The sequence below is a fragment of the Mustela erminea genome, chromosome 14 (assembly GCF_009829155.1).
Source record: "Mustela erminea isolate mMusErm1 chromosome 14, mMusErm1.Pri, whole genome shotgun sequence".
NCBI classification, from domain to species: domain Eukaryota; kingdom Metazoa; phylum Chordata; class Mammalia; order Carnivora; family Mustelidae; genus Mustela; species Mustela erminea.
In genome coordinates, this window is record NC_045627.1 from 44,507,305 (window position 1) to 44,525,149 (window position 17,845).

Sequence of the window (17,845 nt, forward strand, 5' to 3'; positions counted from 1 at the left end):
AATGACCCTAGTTGCTGAAATCCGAGGCAAGGCGGGTCTGGAGTGGGAATCCTCATGTCCCAGTGGCTTCCTGGGTAAGCTGCAGAGACAAGTGTGGGCAGTGGTCAACCGTCATGTCTTCTCCCGGCCGGGCTCCGCTGACCCTCGAGGCTGCTGCTTCCTCTATAATGTGGCCATCCGGAACTTGGCTGCCAGACACCAGGGCCCAAGACCGGGCCAGGTGAGGTGCCACGGGGTGGGTCTTGGGGTGTTAAAGATCCCAAGGAACCCCTCATTGAAGATGGTGGCTAGTGGGCCGGGAGGCCCATGGCAGATCCTAGGGAAGCCAGAATACCTTCCTTCCGGGGCTGAAGGTCCCTCTCCACTGACTGAAGCAAAGGCAGAACTGCATCTAAAGGGGGAATTGATTTTTGCCTTCCGTGTCTCAGGCAAAGCGGGGCATGTGATAGGGGCCACTCGGCAGATTCCATAGCCAATGGGGCAGGCAGACCTAGTCATCTGCTCTGGGGTCTGGGACTTAGGGACACTCTGCACCCAGCCCAGCCCCTGGGCACTTCTGTAGCTGCATGCCTCCCCATGTCATTGGTCTCTGTTGTACGGTCCCACATGGCCAGCGACACCAAAGCTGCATCCTGATGGTCGCTTCTCTTCTGACTGAGGTCAGTAATACTAATCTTCACCATAGCAAACACATGTATGGCCCCCTACGAGTGCGGCCCCCGCACTGTGTGATGGTAACTCAGCTCATGCTTGCGACTACCCTCTGAGGTGGGGAGTAGAATCACCACCATCCCATTTTAGAGATGAGAAAACTGAGGCCCAGGAAGGGTAGGCAACTTGTTCAGGGTGCCACACGGGTGGTGGAGACTGAGCTGGGATTGGGTCTCGTGGACTGGTTCCAAAGCCGGTGCCTCCACAACTCTCCCGGGGCTGTGTGATGGGTGTGGGATTGATGGGCTGCTTTTCGGGGGCTACTGTAGGATACAGGGCTCCTTCGTTCTTCTGCCCACCCTCCCTCCCTTTCTGGCTTCTGCTTGGATACCTTTGCAGTTGGCTGACAACACTAATTTATAGCTCCCATTCACTCCCTGAGACAGGCAGCTTCTGTTAAGCCCATTTCACAGATGGGGAAACTGGGTTTTCAAGCCTGTGTGAAATCTCAACAGCCAGGGAGTGGCAGGACAGGACCCAAGCCCCATCACCTGTGGGACTACAGAGCCAGAGCACTTAGCTCCTGTTCCTTGGGTCCTCCCTACCATTGTCCCCTCCCCTACTCTCTCCTGGAGTGGCTTAGGCCCTGGTGCCCGTAGGGACTGCCTTGACCCCTCCTGGAGTGGGCCGGGTTGGCTTCCTCCCCTTCACAAGGTGCTTTCCTGCTGGGGGGAAGAGGGAGCATTCGCAGACCCTCACCTGCTGTCCGGAGAGCACACGTGGTGTTTTCCCAGCTCTCTGCGCTTATTACACCAGACCCTGTTCTCAGCACCTTGTAGGTGTTAGTGTCATTCCAGGGGCCCAGCAGTCCTAAGGAGAGAGCATTAGCATTACGCCTATTATCGATAAGAAACTGAGGCCCAGAGAGTGTGTGTAATTCACCCACGGTCACATCACATTACTGGAACCCAGACTGCCAGGGTGAGTGGTACCCCCAGAACCAGACCCTGGGCTGGCCGTGGTGGCTGTCCAAGCAGCAAGAGGGCCATTCCTTCCCCTGCCTTAGCCCCTTAAGATGGCTGGTATCTCTTCCTGAAGCTCTGCCCAGTTCGGGCAGCCTCGTGCACACCGCACAGTGCCTTCCCATCCCTCCCACCCCATCTGGGGACTCCGCATGTCTGACATCCCTCCTGAGCCCCAGAGCCTGTGCTCGGCGGTCCCCTCTCCTTTCCCACCGCAGAGAGGGCACAGAGCAGAGACCCATGGGATCCCATGGACATGCAGGCAAGACAGGCCCCATCTGAGCACACATGCTCCACTCCTCCTGGATGCAGGCACGATGTGGTGTGCACGTAGACGCCCACCCAGCTGGCCTGTCTGTCTGTCCTTGTGTGACCCCCTGCCTGCCTCTGTTAGTCCTCCTGGGTCTCGGACAGTGCCGACTCCCTGTTGGGCCGCAGACTGGCTCTCACCTGCTGTCATCACCCAGCCTTTGTGTCAGAGCAGCTTGTGGTGGTCTGCGGCACGAGAGAGCATGCCCTGTGTCCGTGCCGCCACCCCCATGCGTCGTCAGCATGGCCTCTGTGCTAGCTGGCTGCCCGGGCCGAGGAGGGGAGGGTGCTGCCTTTCTCGCCCCCTGCCTTCCTCCTCTGTGGCTGTCCTGGCATCTGTGTTATGTCGTGACTGGCTTATACACACGTCCCATCTGCTCCCCATGTCCCAGGCTCTTCTCAGCCAGGCCCCGCGATGCCACCAGCTTCCTTTCATTCCCTTTATGGAAAACCCCTCCACCAGTGATAGGCAGATGAGGGCTGTCCTTGACCAAGCAGGGGGGTGGCCCGTGACATTGGAGGAAAGCTCCCGCCTGGCGTGGTGGCCCCCAGGAGGAGCGCGGGCTGGGAGGGGCGTCCGCGGGCAGCGGGCGACACCATCTGTGGCCGTCCTTTGTGCTGGCAGCCGAGCAGTCCCTCCATCGCTGCGATCCGGCAGGCCTCGTGCTTGGCGTGCAAATGAGTTTCCAGATGCCCGTACCATCCCCCCCGCCCCGCCCCCCCCCCCGCCCAAGAAGCGGTAACTAGGGGCTTGGGAGAAGAATGGAGCAATCTGGAAATTCATTTCTGTTTGTTCCAACCTCTCTGAATAGGCTGCCTCCCCCTCCAGCTGTGGCAGATGTGTGCTGGATGCCTGCTTTAGGGGCGTTTTGCCATGGTTCTGGGCAGACACCCGCCAGGGTAGGGGTCTCTCTGGCATCCTCCTCCCTGGACAGGTGGTGGCAAGATGAGCCTGACAGAGAAGGGCAGGACACATCTTTTAAGATGTAGCTCACCCGTTGGCATCCCCTCCTGGAGGCAGAACAGGTGCTCTCCCGGCCAGAGGCACAGGCTGGTGTTCAACCCCTGCTGGCCTCCTTGACTGGTGGTCTTTGGGCAGCACACAAGCAGAGCAGACGAACCCAGCAACCCTAGAGGACCCCTCCCCACCCTGACCCCATTCCCCGGGAGAACCACTGCCTGTCCCTTGCGCAGCAGCCCCTGTGCTTCCCCGGGAACAGGTATGCCACCGTTGTGGGCAGCTGCCAGTGGGACCGTGTGCACAGGGCTCTCCTGCTGGTCTGAACAGTGGCCTCTTGGCTCCTGCCCACTGGGTGAGGGGCAGGAAGGAACCCAACGCTCCCCATGACTGGCAGAGTTGCTGTGGGCCTGGGCAGGGGCAGACAGGACTGCAGAGGGTCCCAGCCCTACCTCTAGGGTCTGTGCGCCAGTAGGGAACTCGGTCCGGGATCTGGGCAGTTTGACGTGACAGCCCTGGGAAGCCACTGCAGGGCTCTGTAGGGCAAGGCATCTTCCCCAGCGCTCGCTGAACATGGTGATGGGCGGGGGCGGGGGCGGGGGGGTTCGGACGAGGCCGGAGGGCTTCCTTGCTGAGTTGGTGGGGCTGGAGTCCATGGCCACTCGGTTTTTGCCTTCTGAAGGGTTTCATCTGCTCTGCCACATTTTGGTCCCGGCTTGGGCTTCACTACTGGGGGAATGGGCAGGAGCACCCTCTAGCTGTGGTTACTGGGAGCCAGTGACTTCCCTCACCTGAGCTCAGTCTGCTTATCTGTCGAATGGGGTGAGTGGCTGGCATTCTGGATCATGCAGGGTGGATTTGGAGAAAAGGACACAGAAGCATGTCGTACAGCATCTAGGTGGGAGAGCCTGGAAATGAGGAAGTGGGCTCTGCGTCCAGCAAGCGGCTGAGCGGTTGTGCTTCCACGGGCGTCTGTCAGACTGGGCTGACTCCTTCCAGAGCTCTCAGACCCGGCTGACCAAAGTCCTCATGGCCGGAATGGGGCAGTGGCCGGGGTGTGGTCACCCCCTTTTGCTCCCACACCATCTCAGCAATCCCCCCCCACGCACCCCTCCCCACAGCCCTGCAAGGAGGGCAGGGCAGGGCTGAGCAAACTGAGGCCCAGAGAGGGTCTCTGAGCTCTGTTGGTTCATGTAACAAAGTGGTGGCAGCCCAGCCTTCCCAAATCGCTCATGCTTGGACGGACTGGCCAGACGAACTGACCAGGAGGGTGCTTCTGGCCCCTGACGGCCACATTAGGACAGTGAAGGGTGATTGCCCAGTACCCCTTTAGTTAGCTTCAGCTGCTCTTCTCTTGGTGTTCAAGGGCTCGACGCCCGGATGTGAAGGTCCTCCTGGGCTTCTGCCTTCTGTGCCCCCGGCGCACTCTGGGTTAGCCCCCCCACCTCACCCTGGGGCTGCCCTCTGCCCTGCAAGTCCTTAGTCCTCCTAAACGTGGGTGCCCAGCAGCACAGGGACCAGCCTCAGGTCTCCCTGGAAGGCACGGGCACTTTGGTGGGGAAGACTGTCAGGAAAGAGCCCACGGGCATTCCTGGGATCATCAGGAGTCTTCAGGAACGCTCTGGATTCCGGGTGACTTTTGCCCCTCCTACCCTGCCCCCGAGGAGAGGCCATGTTGAGCTGACTGTCCAGAGGCCTTGCTGAGAAGTTGGGGGGAACCCAGCACTTCCTAAGCTTGCCCCACATAGGGTCTGTGCTGGGCTCCCTCCCTCCCTCCCGCTCTGGTGGTCTCTCCTTGACACCGTCTCTGACATCCCCTCCATCGAGTCCATGCTCACCTCTGGCCTGTCCTTCTCAGAGTGAGGGCCATTGACATTGGCCCTCCTTCGGGGTGGCCGTCCCACTCTACAGGTGAGAAGACCAAGGCCTTCCTGAGGAGGTTTGGTGGCTCTCCTGGTGTCACACGAAGGTGGAAACACCCAGTCTGGGAGGGTGAGGTGTGGGGGCGGACACAGCAGGGGGAGGTGGCCACGGGGCTGGCTGACCATCCTGTCCTTCCTTGTAGCCCTGCTGTCCTCCTGGTGTGAGGAGCTTGGCCGCCTGCTGCTGCTCCGACATCAGAAGAGCCGCCAGAGCGACCCCCCCGGGAAACTCCCCATGCAGCCCCCCCTCAACTCCATGAGCTCCATGAAACCCACTCTGTCGCACAGGTAAGTGGGCGTGTATCTCCGGGATGGGCCGGGGGCCGCTGGGCGGGCACTGGGCAGTGCCCTTGCAGTGGAAGACCTGGAGGGTTGGGGTGGGGCACCAAGCAGCCCAGAGGATATTCTGTGTTTTCTAAAATGCAGCTGTTTTTGAAATCCTGGTGGAGGAGCACTGTCTCTTCCCCATCACAGCAGAGGTTGAAAGTGCTGGTCTTACCCAGCGTGGCTGCCCTGTCCCTTGATGGAAGGCTGCCTCTTCCTTTTAGGTTCTAGACTTCAGGCTGAAGCTTAACTATCCCGAGACCAGGGCCTTCCGTTTCTCCTGAGCAGGGTCCTGGGCAAACTCAAAAAAACCCAGGGCCCACGAGGGGCTCAGGAACATCACAGTGCTGGGCTCCCACCAGCAGATGGGGACAGAGCCAGCCCAGGCGGAGCAGGCAGGAGCTGAGTGAGGCTGGGCTGTCGGTGCAGGGGTGGGCTCCAGAGAAGCCCGGGATCACAGGTGGGAATGCCTTGGAGGAGGCTGTCAGGCCCCGAGCAAGTGGCCAGTCTGCCCGGCCCCAGCCTCGGAAGGAGCACGTGTTCAGGATGAGCAAACCCTGCAGTCAATGATTCTGCAGTTCCCTGGCTGAGCTGGGCCCGCTCCCTCTGCATGCTCTGCCGGATGACCCCCTGCTTTCCCTCTGCAAGTCCCCCTGATGACAAAGTCAGGAGGGTACACTTGTAGTCAGAGCTAGGCTCTCATCCACGACCCAGCCTGACTGAGGCACCCGCAGCCCAGAGCATGCGGCAGGTGACCTGCGTCCCACCCTGACCCCTAGACTCAGGACAGCGCCCCCTTCTGTGGGTGTTTCTCGTTGGGGCGGGGGGGCACTGCTGGCATTGGGTCAGGGCATTCAATGTCTCGGTCCCTGCCCACTTGGTTGTTCTAGTGCCCCCCACCCCCATGCTGTAAAAGCACCTTCACACATTTTGAGGGGGTGAGGGTATCACCCGTGGTTAAGAACGACGGCTCTAGAAAGGCAAAACCTGCCTCTGGCTGCTGTCCTCCCGTTGCCCTGGCTCAGCAGAAAGCCGCAGAGCTTCTCCGTCGGGGCTGCCAGCCGCTCTGCGCAGGCTGTGGCTGAAGGTAGCCTCAGCGGTCTGCCTATACTTTAGGCCCTTACCACTCCGCCCTGCCAGACACCTGCCGTCTCTCGTTGCCTCCCATCTCCCGTCCATCCTTCCTTTCCTCCTCCAAGCCACTGCACGAAAGCAGTCCCGGATGGTGGACCGGAGCCCCGCAGCCCCACGAGAGGCCTGCCTCGCACCTGCTCAGCCATGACCGTTCAGGCCGCAGAGTGCTATGGCGCTGGACCCTGGCCAGGCCTTTGCCAGGTCGTTGCTGAGCTGAGCTGGAGGCCAGAGACCGTCCTGTCCTGGAGTTACCCGGATGAAGGATGTCTGTGCTCCGGGGAGCTGCATTTCGCTAGCTGGGGAGGAAGGCCCACTGAGGCAAAACTGAGACCCCCAGATGGAGGCATGTTTAGGGTTAGGTGACAGGCAGGCCTGGCCTGGGGGTCAGAAGGAGGAAAAAACGGCCAGGCTGTCAAGAGGCTTCCCAGAGGACATGGGCCTTGACCTTCAAGGACAAGGACTTGGTCTCAGAGCTGGGTAGGTGCATTCCGTGAGCTTGAACTGGTTTTTCCTCAGGGTGCCGTGACGCAGTGCGCTGCTCCTGATGCCACACTGGTTCAACTCCCTGCAGGGAGCCATGAATGACAGGAGGCAAAGAGGCAGCCTCTCAGAGATGGGAGAGCCCCATCCCCCGGAAGCGTTGCTGGGAACTGATGGAGGGCCAGTTGCTTCCGCGGAACGTGGCCTCCTCACATTCTGCACCATACCTCCCTCCCCAAATGACAGAGCTAGAACAGAAAGCAGGACCAGAGCAGGACAGTGACTTGCCCAAGAGCACACAGCCGGTGAGGAGCAGGCCAGTGCCCTGCCCTTCACTCTGCTCCTGCTCCTGGCCATTCAAGACCGGTGAGGGGGTGTCTGGCTGTTTAACCCAACTCTGATCCAGACTTGCCCTATTTCCCAGTTCTGTATGATGCCACTACCAGAAAGAAGTGGCATCATTTGAACAGGGACTGGTCCACATCCCTGCAGACCCCACGCTGAGGCCAAGGGCACATTATGGTTGATGATGCAAGGTGGGCCGTTCTCTACTTCTAGCTTCGTGAGTTTCCCAGGAATCCCCAATAGGAGGCATCACCTTTTAAGTCCTCATGTAATTTCCCAAATAAGAAGGAAAATCAGGTACTTTTCACAGAGAGGAAAATTTTCAGGCCCCTTCCTTCGCTGCTGGATTGAGTGACTTGGAGGACAGAAGCCCCTCTTTCCCTTTTAATTCGGGAGACCCTGGGCCACGGGTGATGTTCAGGATTTGGGACTTGGAGGGGTGTCACTGTTTGAAAACTCAGGGGGGCTTGTCTGTAGGCTCTGAGGACTAGTAAGTAGGAAAGGGTGGGGGGGGTCCCTGGGAGCCCGGAGCGCCAGGCTGTCTCTGGGGGACCCTGTGACTGTCATGCTTCCGTTAGCTCCGGAGCCACAGTCCCAGCCACTTAAGGGGTAGGTTCCCTGGAGGTGGGCACCACGGCATCAGGGCTGGAGACAATAGGCACACAGTGGCACTTGGTACCACACACACACACAAGGATCAGAGGGCTCAGGCGTCCCGCGGCCACTGCTGGGGGTGACAGCGGTCTTGGGGGAACTACAAGCGCCCACGCGTTGAGGAAGAGCTTTATGGTCTGTGGAGCTGTCCTTGGAGTGGCTCTGAGGCTGGCCGGGATGAGGGGCTGTGTGGATGCCGTTCTCTCTGGTGTGTGGTGCCTCTGACCCTAGAAGGAAGGCCGAGCCTGGGGCTGGAAGGCGCCTTGGGCTCACAGCCACCGCCCCCCCCCCCACCGTCACCTGTACGTGCTGCCAACGTACACTTCTACCTTCTCTCTCAGATTTAAAGGAGGGGTTAAAAAAGCCGTTTGTAATTAGCACATTGTCCCTATGCAAATCAGTGCTGCAAAAGTAATTAAAAGCCTAATAAATCTCATTTACATTCCTAACTTAATTACAGTCAAAGCCCGCTAGAGCTAAGGATGACTCCAAAATCAAGGGGTGCCGCCCTTCCTCTTCCAGGGGACGGGTTTGTGTCTCCTCCTCCCGCCCCCTGGAGAGGCGCCTGGGTGCACCCCGGGTGCTCCGGTTTATGCAGTAGGTGGGCGGCACAGGCACTGAGCCAGGCCCCCCGGGCGTGAGTGTCTTCACTCTGCCCTCTCCGGGCTGGGGGCCTCTGGGCAGCTCTGGAACCTCTCTGTGCCTCAGTGCCCTCATCTATAGTACTAGAAACAGCAGTGCAGGACTTCCGGCGCGGTCGGTGCCAGCGGACTCCGGACGCACTCACTTTGGTCAGCCAACAGAGAGGGGCTCCATCAGAGCAGAACCCCCAGCCGCCTCCTTTCCTTGGTGCCGCCACACCAGCTTCGCTGTGTTCATCGTTCGCTGCTTCTGTGGAGCTGGGCCCAAAGCTTAGGTTGTAATGGGTCCTTCTTCTTGCCCCCAGAAAATTTTTTAAAAAAAGAAAGGGAGGGAGAGAGGGAAGAAGGATTGATGAAGGAGCCAAAAATCCTGCTCCATCGGTTCCAGATTGCTAAGATACAGGATCTTTTCCTTTCCTCCTTCCTACTGAAAAAATGTAAAACCCTCCAACATGCAGTCAGCAGCGCAGGTCCCTCCGCGTTTCACCGCGGGGAGGGAAGGAAGCGGCCCGCGTAATTGTGATGATGGAGAGCCCCGTTAACGGCTCCCCTAGATGAAAGAGGGTGGGGGCTTCCGCTCCTCACTGGCTTGGTGTTTCATTAGCGGGAGCTCTTCAGCCTTGCATGGAGACGGACCCATATAGCCAGATCAGGGAAATTAATTCGGGTCTGACAATACCCTTAATGGGAATTTGTTCTTTCTCCCAAATAAAGTGGCTGTTAGGTGTGCAAGGGAAGAAATAACTCAGCCCTGCCCGCCTCTTCCCTCTGTGAATGTCTGTGTAGACGCTGCCACAGGAGGTACCCAGGAGCCAGGAATCAGCACTCCACTCTTGCTGGGCTTTTACTCATTTTCTCACATTTAGCAAACATCAGTCAGTGCCTATGGAGCTGCCAAACAGACATGTAAATTGTCTACGCTAACTGCAGTGTGAAAAGCTCTTTTATGTGACAAAAAGAGCTGAGGGAATAGAGGAAAATGTCCTTGGTTCTGCTTAAGAGAATCACAAAAGGGAGTGTACCCAGGCTGGGCTTTGGAATATAGGTAGGAGTTTGGTAGGGGCAGGAAGGCAAAGGAACACTAAGGAACGCCCCCAGAGGCTTGGGAAATCTGTTCAATGGGCAGTAATGATAAGAACATCCCCCTCTTGTAGCATTTTTGGAAAACTTGTGAGCACTGTCATCGTATCATCAAGTAAATAGGGGCACCTGCACACACTCAGCATGGAAAAATGGAGAGAAAAGTGGAAGTACAATTTAGCAGGGACTCCGTGCCCGGCTCTGGGTGAAACTTTACCTATATTTGTATGCTTCATTCTAGGAGAATGTTAGTCCCATTTTACAGATGAGAAAGTTGAGCTGACTTAAGTGATATGTCCAAGGTCATAGAAATTGTCAGTGGCGCAACCAAGGCTTAACCCCAGAGACTCGAAGTTTAAAGCTCCACTATTTAGCAGGGCCTCCCTGTGCCATCTGAGTATTAGTCTCATGAACGTCTAGTTGGAGTCCCTGAATATTTTCTGGGATACTCTGTGCAGGTTTGTTTTTGGTTTTTGGGTTTTTTTCCCAGGTCACTGGGTTTTCTCTGCAGCCAGTCTTTGAGATTAAACTTTTACATGTCCTCTGTCCCTTCATGCTGGGTGGCATCCCCCAAGAAGCTTAGAAGTCGTGCCCCTTCTCAGAATTCTTGGGGACTGCTAGATGTCCCTCATACTGTGTGCCCCCCTTGCATTACCACCATCTCTCTCCTTTTTTTTTTTAATTTGAGAAGGGGGTAGGGGTGGAGGGAGAGGGAGGGAGAGAATCCCCAAACAGACTCCCTCTGGGCACAGAACCTGATGTTGGGCTCGATCTGATGACCCTGAGATCATGACCTGAGCATGAACTCAGAGTCAGCCGCTTAGCCGGCTGAGCTCCCCAGGCGCCCCTCCCCATCTTTGTGCGGGGAGGTGCTGTCTTACCAGATCCTTAGCTCCCTGAGGCAAGGGGATGAGGTCAAGCCCACCTGGCAGTCTCGCCCTTGATAAGCTCCAGGACCTTGTGACCCTCAGCTCCTACAGATGCGTCTGAGTTGAGCCCCTTTAAGGGATGAAATGAGTTCTTAGGTGAAAGTCCCTTCACCTAGTTCCTTGCCTCTAGAAGCCACTCCATAAACCATAACAACAGCAGCAGTCACCAGTTTTAGGTGCCAGAGATAAGCTGCATGTGCTCACGTTGCCTTACACGTGGGAGCTCACTCAGACCTCCGGACAGCCTTCTGAGAGACATACTGTTATTGTCCCATTTTACAGACAGGGACCCTAAGGCACAGAGAGAGCAAGTAGCTGCTTCATTAGCTTCCCTCTGTTTCTCTCCCCGGAGGGCGGGTCTCGGTTGCTGGGAGCCAGAGCCCATGGGGTCACAAGCGCACTGTGGGTGGTCAGCAGTCAGGTTTAATGAGTGGACACAGTTACTCATTCTTGGGCTTCCTTCTGAGGAGGGTATGGAAAGTCGGTTTTTCTCTCTGGCACTTTGGTTAGCAAAGGCTTTCTGAGTCCTGTAGGTGTGTTGGAGACATCATGCCAGGTACAGGTAGCCTAAGTCAGGACTCCTGGGACAGAAGGAGAAAGGCAGCCTCTCCGTGGGCCCCCACTCAGGCCCTGTGAATGTGAGGAACAAGTGGAGCTCAAGCCAGTGAATTTCCCAAGGGCTTCCTGGAGGAGGTGGCCTTTGGAAGAGGAGCCTGGGAAGGATGAGTGAGGAGTGAGGAGGAAGCGTTCCAGACTAAGGGTGAGGGTCAGGAGGAAGCGTTCCAGACTAAGGAGGCACAGCAGTGGTAAAGCAGCTGCCTCCCGTGAGGAGGTGCTGGGTAGGCAGAACACTGCCTAGATTACAGGTGGCTGCTGGCACGGGTGCCTCTCCCGGGGGACTGGTGTTCTTGCGGTGGTTTTGGCTGGATGGGACTGCCACTCGTGCTGCAGCTTTCAGCATGAGAGTGGGCTCTGGGGTGGTGCACGATGGGGTGTACCCACTGGGGGTGCACAGAGCTGGGCAGGATTACTAAGAGTAGGATACTGACATCCCACCAGCCCTGGCCTCCCTCTGAACCACAACCCACTATGAAGAAGGGGAGAGAAGTGGTTCCTAGCAGGCAGTTCCAAAATGCCAGGACCCCTGACCCGGGCTGACCTCATCTGCAGTACTTGCCAGTGGAAGGAAAGGCCTCAGGACACCCCCTTCTCCCACAGGCCCCCTAAGGCTTCCTCTTCATCACCCTAGGCCCCCTCCCACCTTGGTAGGGCCCAGGAGCCGGGCTTGTCCTTGTTCCTCGAGTCCACAGGGAGCTGTAGCTGGGCAGCCCCCCGCCCCCTCGTGGTGGTGTCTGAGCCCGGGCAGAGGCGGTGGCAGGGCTGACTGCCATGGGCCTGTGGGGGCGAGAGCCTTCCCTGCGACAGCAGGAGCCGTCTCCCCAGGAGATGAGTCACAGCCGTGTTGGTGCGGCTGCCACTTCTGCTTCTGCAGCAGGTGCGAGTGGGGGCGAGCAAGTCCCTGAGACCGCCCCTTCACGCGTGTGCCTGTCTCTGCCCCCACGTGTGCACGGCACCGTGGCAGCAGGGTGCGTGTGCAGACCCACAACCGTGTCCCTAGCCGCCCGCAAGCACTCCCAGGATGGGCCTGGGACTCTGGGGGCCCCTTCCAGCCAGACGGTGGGCATGCCGAGTTTGGGAACCACGGTTAAGTTTGCTTCTCACCAAGTTTCGGGCGGAGAGAATGAAACAGGAAGGAGCTGGTTTCCGCCCACAAGGCCCACCCACGGAGCTGTAGGGCAGTCAGGGGCTGGTTTGTCGGCCTGTGCAGTATCCCTGTGAGCCAGGGCCTCCCCACCCGAGGGGGTGAGGCAGCAGCTGCCCGCTCCCCCCTCCCCCAGGTGCAGGTGGGGCCCTGCCAGGCTCCAGGGGCTCCCAGAGGGCTCTCCTTCCGAGCCTGCCAAGCACATTCTAAAAGGACATCAGCCTGGAGGGTCGCTGGGAGCTTCTGGGGCAGAGAAGACGCACACTTGTGCTGTTAAGTTGCTAAGGGTCCTGTGTTCTGTCCTGCACACCAAGGTTGAGGGCCTCACAGGACAGCTCGTGTCTAGGGGTCTTCTCTCTTGGTCTAAACTAGTCTGCAGGGCTTTCCTTCAGGCTGCTGGTATGCCAGGCCCAGGACCAGGTGGAACCCCAGTCCTTCGTGATTTCTCCCAGGGAGGTCCTTCCAGCCCAGCTGTGCTCAGGACCAGGCTCATAGCTTCCTTCCCTGGGCTTCTCCACCCCTCCTGAGCTCTCTGGGCTCCTGGATTCCCAAGCAGCCCTCCCAGATGCAAGTATGAGCTGTCCGCCAGCTTTGGTCAGTGCATCTGGGCCTCACCTCCTCTTCACTGGCCCACGCTGTGTCTGGCTGGCATGAGTAGGGGGCAGGCAGGAGGTCTGGGTTCCTGAGGGCCTCTCCTCACCCCCTGGAAATCATGAGTAATGCCCAGGTCTATGTCCCTTTCTAGCAGAGAAAACCTTTCTGGCTGCATCTTCTTCTTTGAGCCACATCAGACTTGAACTACCAAGGCCTGTGTTGTCCAGACCGCCTTGACTGAGACCCACAGTAAATATGCGTAGTACACCATGACCCAGGGTGCCCACACACTCGCGCGTAAAATTAAGCCACTGAGGAACATTATTTATTCTTTTTTTTAAATTAACATATAATGTATTATTAGCCCCAAAGGTACAGGTCTGTGAATCACCAGGTTTACACACTTCACAGCACTCACCATAGCACATAACCCTCCCCAGTGTCCATAACCCAGCCACCCTCTCCCTACGCCCCTCCCCCTGGCAACTGGAACGTTATTTATTCTTAACCGTGCGCTCCCCCTTAACTGCTTTCTGTTTAATTCCCTCTTTTTCCCCTCATGCTGGTTTGATGCCATGACCCAGTCGTGTTTCATGACCCACAGCTTAAAAACTCTGAGAACAGAGTAGGGGAATGTCCTTCCTCTGCCCATTTGATAGATGAGAGGAGTCGGTGCAGACAGGCAGGGGAATTTGGACGGGAGCTAGGACAGGACAGGACTCATGACCAGGGTACAAAAACAAACAAATACAAAAACAAAAAAACGGGGCAGGAGGAAAAGGGAGTAGAAGGGATGGGGTGGCTCTTACCCCAGGAGATCAGGGCAGGCTCCTCCAGCGAGAGGACTTGTGAGCAGAGATAGGAAGGAAGCCAGGGACTGGCTGGGCAGAGAGGGTGTCCGGGCAGGGGGTGAGCAAGCCTGGGCGGACAGTGACACAGCCTCACCTTCCAGTCTGATCACCCCTGCAGGGCCCTCCCTGCCTTGACTGCGTTGGCTGCGGAGGGCTCTGCCTGGAAAGAAGCAGGCACGAGACTCAGCCCCCCACCCCCCACTGGCTCCTCCCTGCCTGCCTATCCCACAGGACAGTGCCTCCCCTCGTGAGTCCTGACCTCGGGGCTGGCTCCCAGCACGTCCAGGGCCGGGCCTGGCTTGCCTGCTAGGCCAGGGTCTAAGTTCTCCAGGAGTGAGCAAGCCCTTTTGCCTTCTGCTGACTTCCTGTGCCAGACGGAAGCATGAAGTACTTTCCCCCAACACCTCCCCCAGACCCACCCCCCATCCTGGTAGCCAACAGTGCCGCCCTCCAGGCCTCCCTGCTGTCAGGAAGCCGTGCAGGGCTGCTACAACACATCTGGGTTCTCTGTGTTTTCTCCCCCCTTGGGGGTCATGTCCAGGGTTGTCTCTCCATGAGAATTACAGGGAGTTCATGCAGAGACAGCCCAGCTCAGCACTCCTGGGGGCTGGGATCCCAGCACTTTCTTCATGCTATAACCCTGACAGCCCCTGCCCCCTCCTGGGGTCACTCTTCACCTGCACCACAGGAACTAAGAGGAAGCCATTATTGAGCACTTATTGTGTGCAGATCAGGGTGTTGGGGCTAAAGTCAATAAGTCCTTGCTTCTGGTGTTTGGGGGCTTCTCAGGAGATGCCCCCAAACACGGTGGGTGCTTCTGGGCCTAGCAGGGAGATGGGGCAATGGGGCCATGGCTGACGGTGCTCCGGCAGAGGTGGGAGCCATGCGGGGAGGCAGGTTAGGGTGGGATTAGCCAGAAGGGTAAATCATGTTGAAGTGTGTGAGTTTGGACTTCGCCTTGTAGACACTGGGAGCCATCGAAGGTCTTTGATCATGGAAAGGGTCTTGGGTGTTTAAGGGAGCTTAGCTCGGTGGGGACGTGCGCAGGAGACTGGGGCCAGAACAGGGGAGGAAGCATGGCGGGCAGGCCTGTACCTGTGATCCAGAGGCAGGAAGGCGGGGTAACGTAAGGAACTTCTTGCCAAAGGCCAGATCAGGTGGGCTGGGTGGCCAACCTGCTGCAGAGTATCGGGAGGAAGGCGGAAGAGGCGAGCTTCGGACTGGGGCCATTCCGGTGTTTTCTGAGAAGGGACTGGGAAGTTCCGAGGGGAAGCTGGCACGGGGGAAGTAGAGCTCTTTCTGGAAAGACACTTCGAGTCTGAGCATGGTGGCAGGAGGAGCCCAGGTGGGGCCTGGGGGCCTGTCTTCTTCCTTTGGACTTCGGGCTAAGGTGAGGCAGACAGCCATGGGGGTGGGTCCTCCACAGCGATGAGGGGAGACTTGGTCACTGGCACGGTTTGCCACCGCGTGAAGCACGCCTGTTTTGCATTGGACCCCATGCCAGACATAGGGGGTCTAGACAGAGATGGGGGTCCCCTGGGTTTGACTGGAAGCTGTGGAGGACAGTGAGGTGATGGGACCCTCCTTTGTATGCAGTCCCTGAGGATCCCCCTTCTGTCTCCCTCTGCAGTGATGGGTCATTCCCCTATGACTCTGTCCCTTGGCAGCAGAACACCAACCAGCCTCCCGGCTCCCTCTCTGTGGTCACCACGGTTTGGGGAGTGACCAACACATCCCAGAGCCAGGTAAGAGCCTGTCCTGCCCGCAGCCGCAGCCTCTCCCCAGCAGGACCATCCCTTGAGCATGGGGACCTTAGCATCATCTCCCATGCCGGCCGTCCTCACACTGCCCAGCTGGAAAGACCAGCTCCTGGGGCACACTCAGCCGTGGACACGCCACTACCCTCCATGCTTGCTCTGGAGGGCAGCAGCTGGCCCCTAGGCCACCGTCCCCATCCGTTTGAGGGTGTTTCTGGGAATAATGTTCATCTTCGGAGAGCTGGGGGTTCTTTCCTAGCCCACATTTACTTGGGTTGGATAAATAGGAGAACTTCTTGGGTGTTGTTGGTCTCAGAGCTCCAGTGTCTGGGGTCTTTGACCCTGGGTAACCCGGGATAGATTCAGCAAAATGGTGAGCTTCCAGCTCGTGACACACCCCTCTCGCTGGCCAGCCCGCCCTCCTGCTCTCACCCCTTCCTCTTTCCTCCACGCCTTCTTGTCCAGTCTGCTCGGCCTCTGCCACAGGTAGGGGCTGGTGGCCGCCCCCGAGGGCAGCCCCAGGCTTCCCTGCAGTTTCAGGCCACAGGCACCCCTCGGCCAGGATCCCGCTGCCCTCCAGAGTTGGCAGTTTGGGCTTCTCTTTGCCCTGACAGAGCAGCAGCCCAGTTCTCTGGGCATCCAGACCCCTTGGCAGAGGAGGGCTGAGAAGTCCAGTTCCTTCCACCTACAACGGAGGGCAGGACCAGCCCCTCCTGGTTCCATCACAGGCTGGGGTTCTTATCCCCTGCACTGCCAGCTTCCAGGCCGCATTACCCACTTCAAAGCATTTGTATGGTCTGGGGACCGTTCATGCCTCCAGGTTCTCCCCTTTTCCCTCTGCTCTCCCCCATTGTACCATTTCAGCCACGCCCCCCACCCCCCAGTGTCTCCTCTTTCCCTCCCACGCCCCCTGGGGCACCACTTGGGTGACAGCCTCTCTGCCCACAGGTCCTCGGGAACCCTATGGCCAATGCCAACAACCCCATGACTCCAGGCGGCAACCCCATGGCATCGGGCATGACCACCAGCAACCCCGGCCTCAACTCCCCCCAGTTCGCCGGGCAGCAGCAGCAGTTCTCAGCCAAGGCTGGGCCCGCTCAGCCCTACATCCAGCAGAGCATGTACGGCCGGCCCAACTACCCCGGCAGCGGGGGCTTTGGGGCCAGGTGAGCAGCCCCCCGGGAACAGCTTAGGCCCTGCCCTTCCCCCTCTGTCCCGGAGCAAGTGTCAGGTTGAAACGCCCATGGGCAAGGTGCCCTCCAGAAGGTGGGCTCCCCATGGCAGCGAGATGCAGTTATCTCGTGCCCAGGAGGGTCCACGCAAGCCAGACCCCACCTAGGGCTTCGGGAACACAGCAGCTTGCCTGTCGCCAAGGGGCACGAAGGGCTGCCAACCCACAGGAGGCCCCTCTCCCCCATTTGGGTTCGGAGTCCAGACGCCTCCCCTTCTGTGAGCCCGGGGCAGGAGGTCACAGAAGGACCCGCATTCTCCCCCCCAGCCTCCCAGCCCAGGGCTGACGGTGGGTTCATCTCTAGATTCAGGCAGTGTCTAAGTCTCCCCTTCTTCTCCTTGCAGTTACCCGGGGGGTCCTAACGCCCCCGCAGGCATGGGCATCCCTCCGCACACCAGGCCGCCCGCTGACTTCACTCAGCCCGCGGCTGCTGCCGCAGCAGCTGCAGTGGCGGCAGCAGCGGCCACGGCCACGGCCACAGCCACGGCCACTGTGGCAGCCTTGCAGGAGACGCAGAACAAGGATATAAACCAGTATGGACCGGTAAGGGCCCCGCTAGTCCTGGTCCAGCCTTGCCCCCCCAGCAGAGTTGGGGTATTGATGCCGTGTGTGCTGGAAATGCTGATGGTGTCAGGGTGCGTCTGGGTTTCCTTGGAGGCATGTGGACGGGTGTGTGTTAGGACGTGGGTGTGTCAGAGTGGTTGGGTGTGGTGGGTGGGGAGGCCGTCTGGGTGCTTGTGTTTGTTCTGCGTGGGTTTGTGGTTCGTGCGTGTCTGCGAATGGGGATAGACGTTCTTTATCGCCCTCTGGGTGCCTGCTCACCAAAGAGCGGGCTCAGTGCCGAAAATGCCTTGTCACCAGTGTGTCCCCGTGGTGGCTTCTGAAGAGCATATACTCTTAGTCATTCCATCTGTGGATTGAACCCAGGTCCCATTTCTACTCCCCTGACCTTCAGGATTGGTGGGGTGAGAGGAGGGAGGGTTCCCCGAAGGAATGGAGGATGGGACAGGAGATGGGGCTTGGAGGAAGGGGACAGCGGGGCAGGTGGGCAGAGGTGGGAGCTGGGATTGCCTCAGACTTTGTGGATGGAGGGCGTGTCTCCACTGGCCGAGGGCGGGGCCAGGGCTTCCAGGAAAGGGGCTCCTGCCTCCATCCTCATTCCCCTCCATCCTCCCATGCCCCTCCCCACCTCTGCACCTTC

General features: G+C 58.7%; 1 protein-coding gene across 6 annotated transcripts in view; it reads left to right on the forward strand.

The window, feature by feature from the left end:
• The window catches only part of ZMIZ1 (zinc finger MIZ-type containing 1), a 232,646-nt gene that overhangs the window by 192,460 nt on the left and 22,341 nt on the right, over positions 1-17,845 (forward strand). For all 6 annotated transcript variants that reach the window (XM_032312603.1, XM_032312598.1, XM_032312602.1 and 3 more), the window contains 4 exons: positions 5,006-5,150; positions 15,287-15,401; positions 16,362-16,579; positions 16,989-17,187. In XM_032312603.1, coding sequence (XP_032168494.1) covers positions 5,006-5,150; positions 15,287-15,401; positions 16,362-16,579; positions 16,989-17,187 — 677 coding nt within the window. The remainder of the gene's footprint in view (positions 1-5,005; positions 5,151-15,286; positions 15,402-16,361; positions 16,580-16,988; positions 17,188-17,845) is intronic.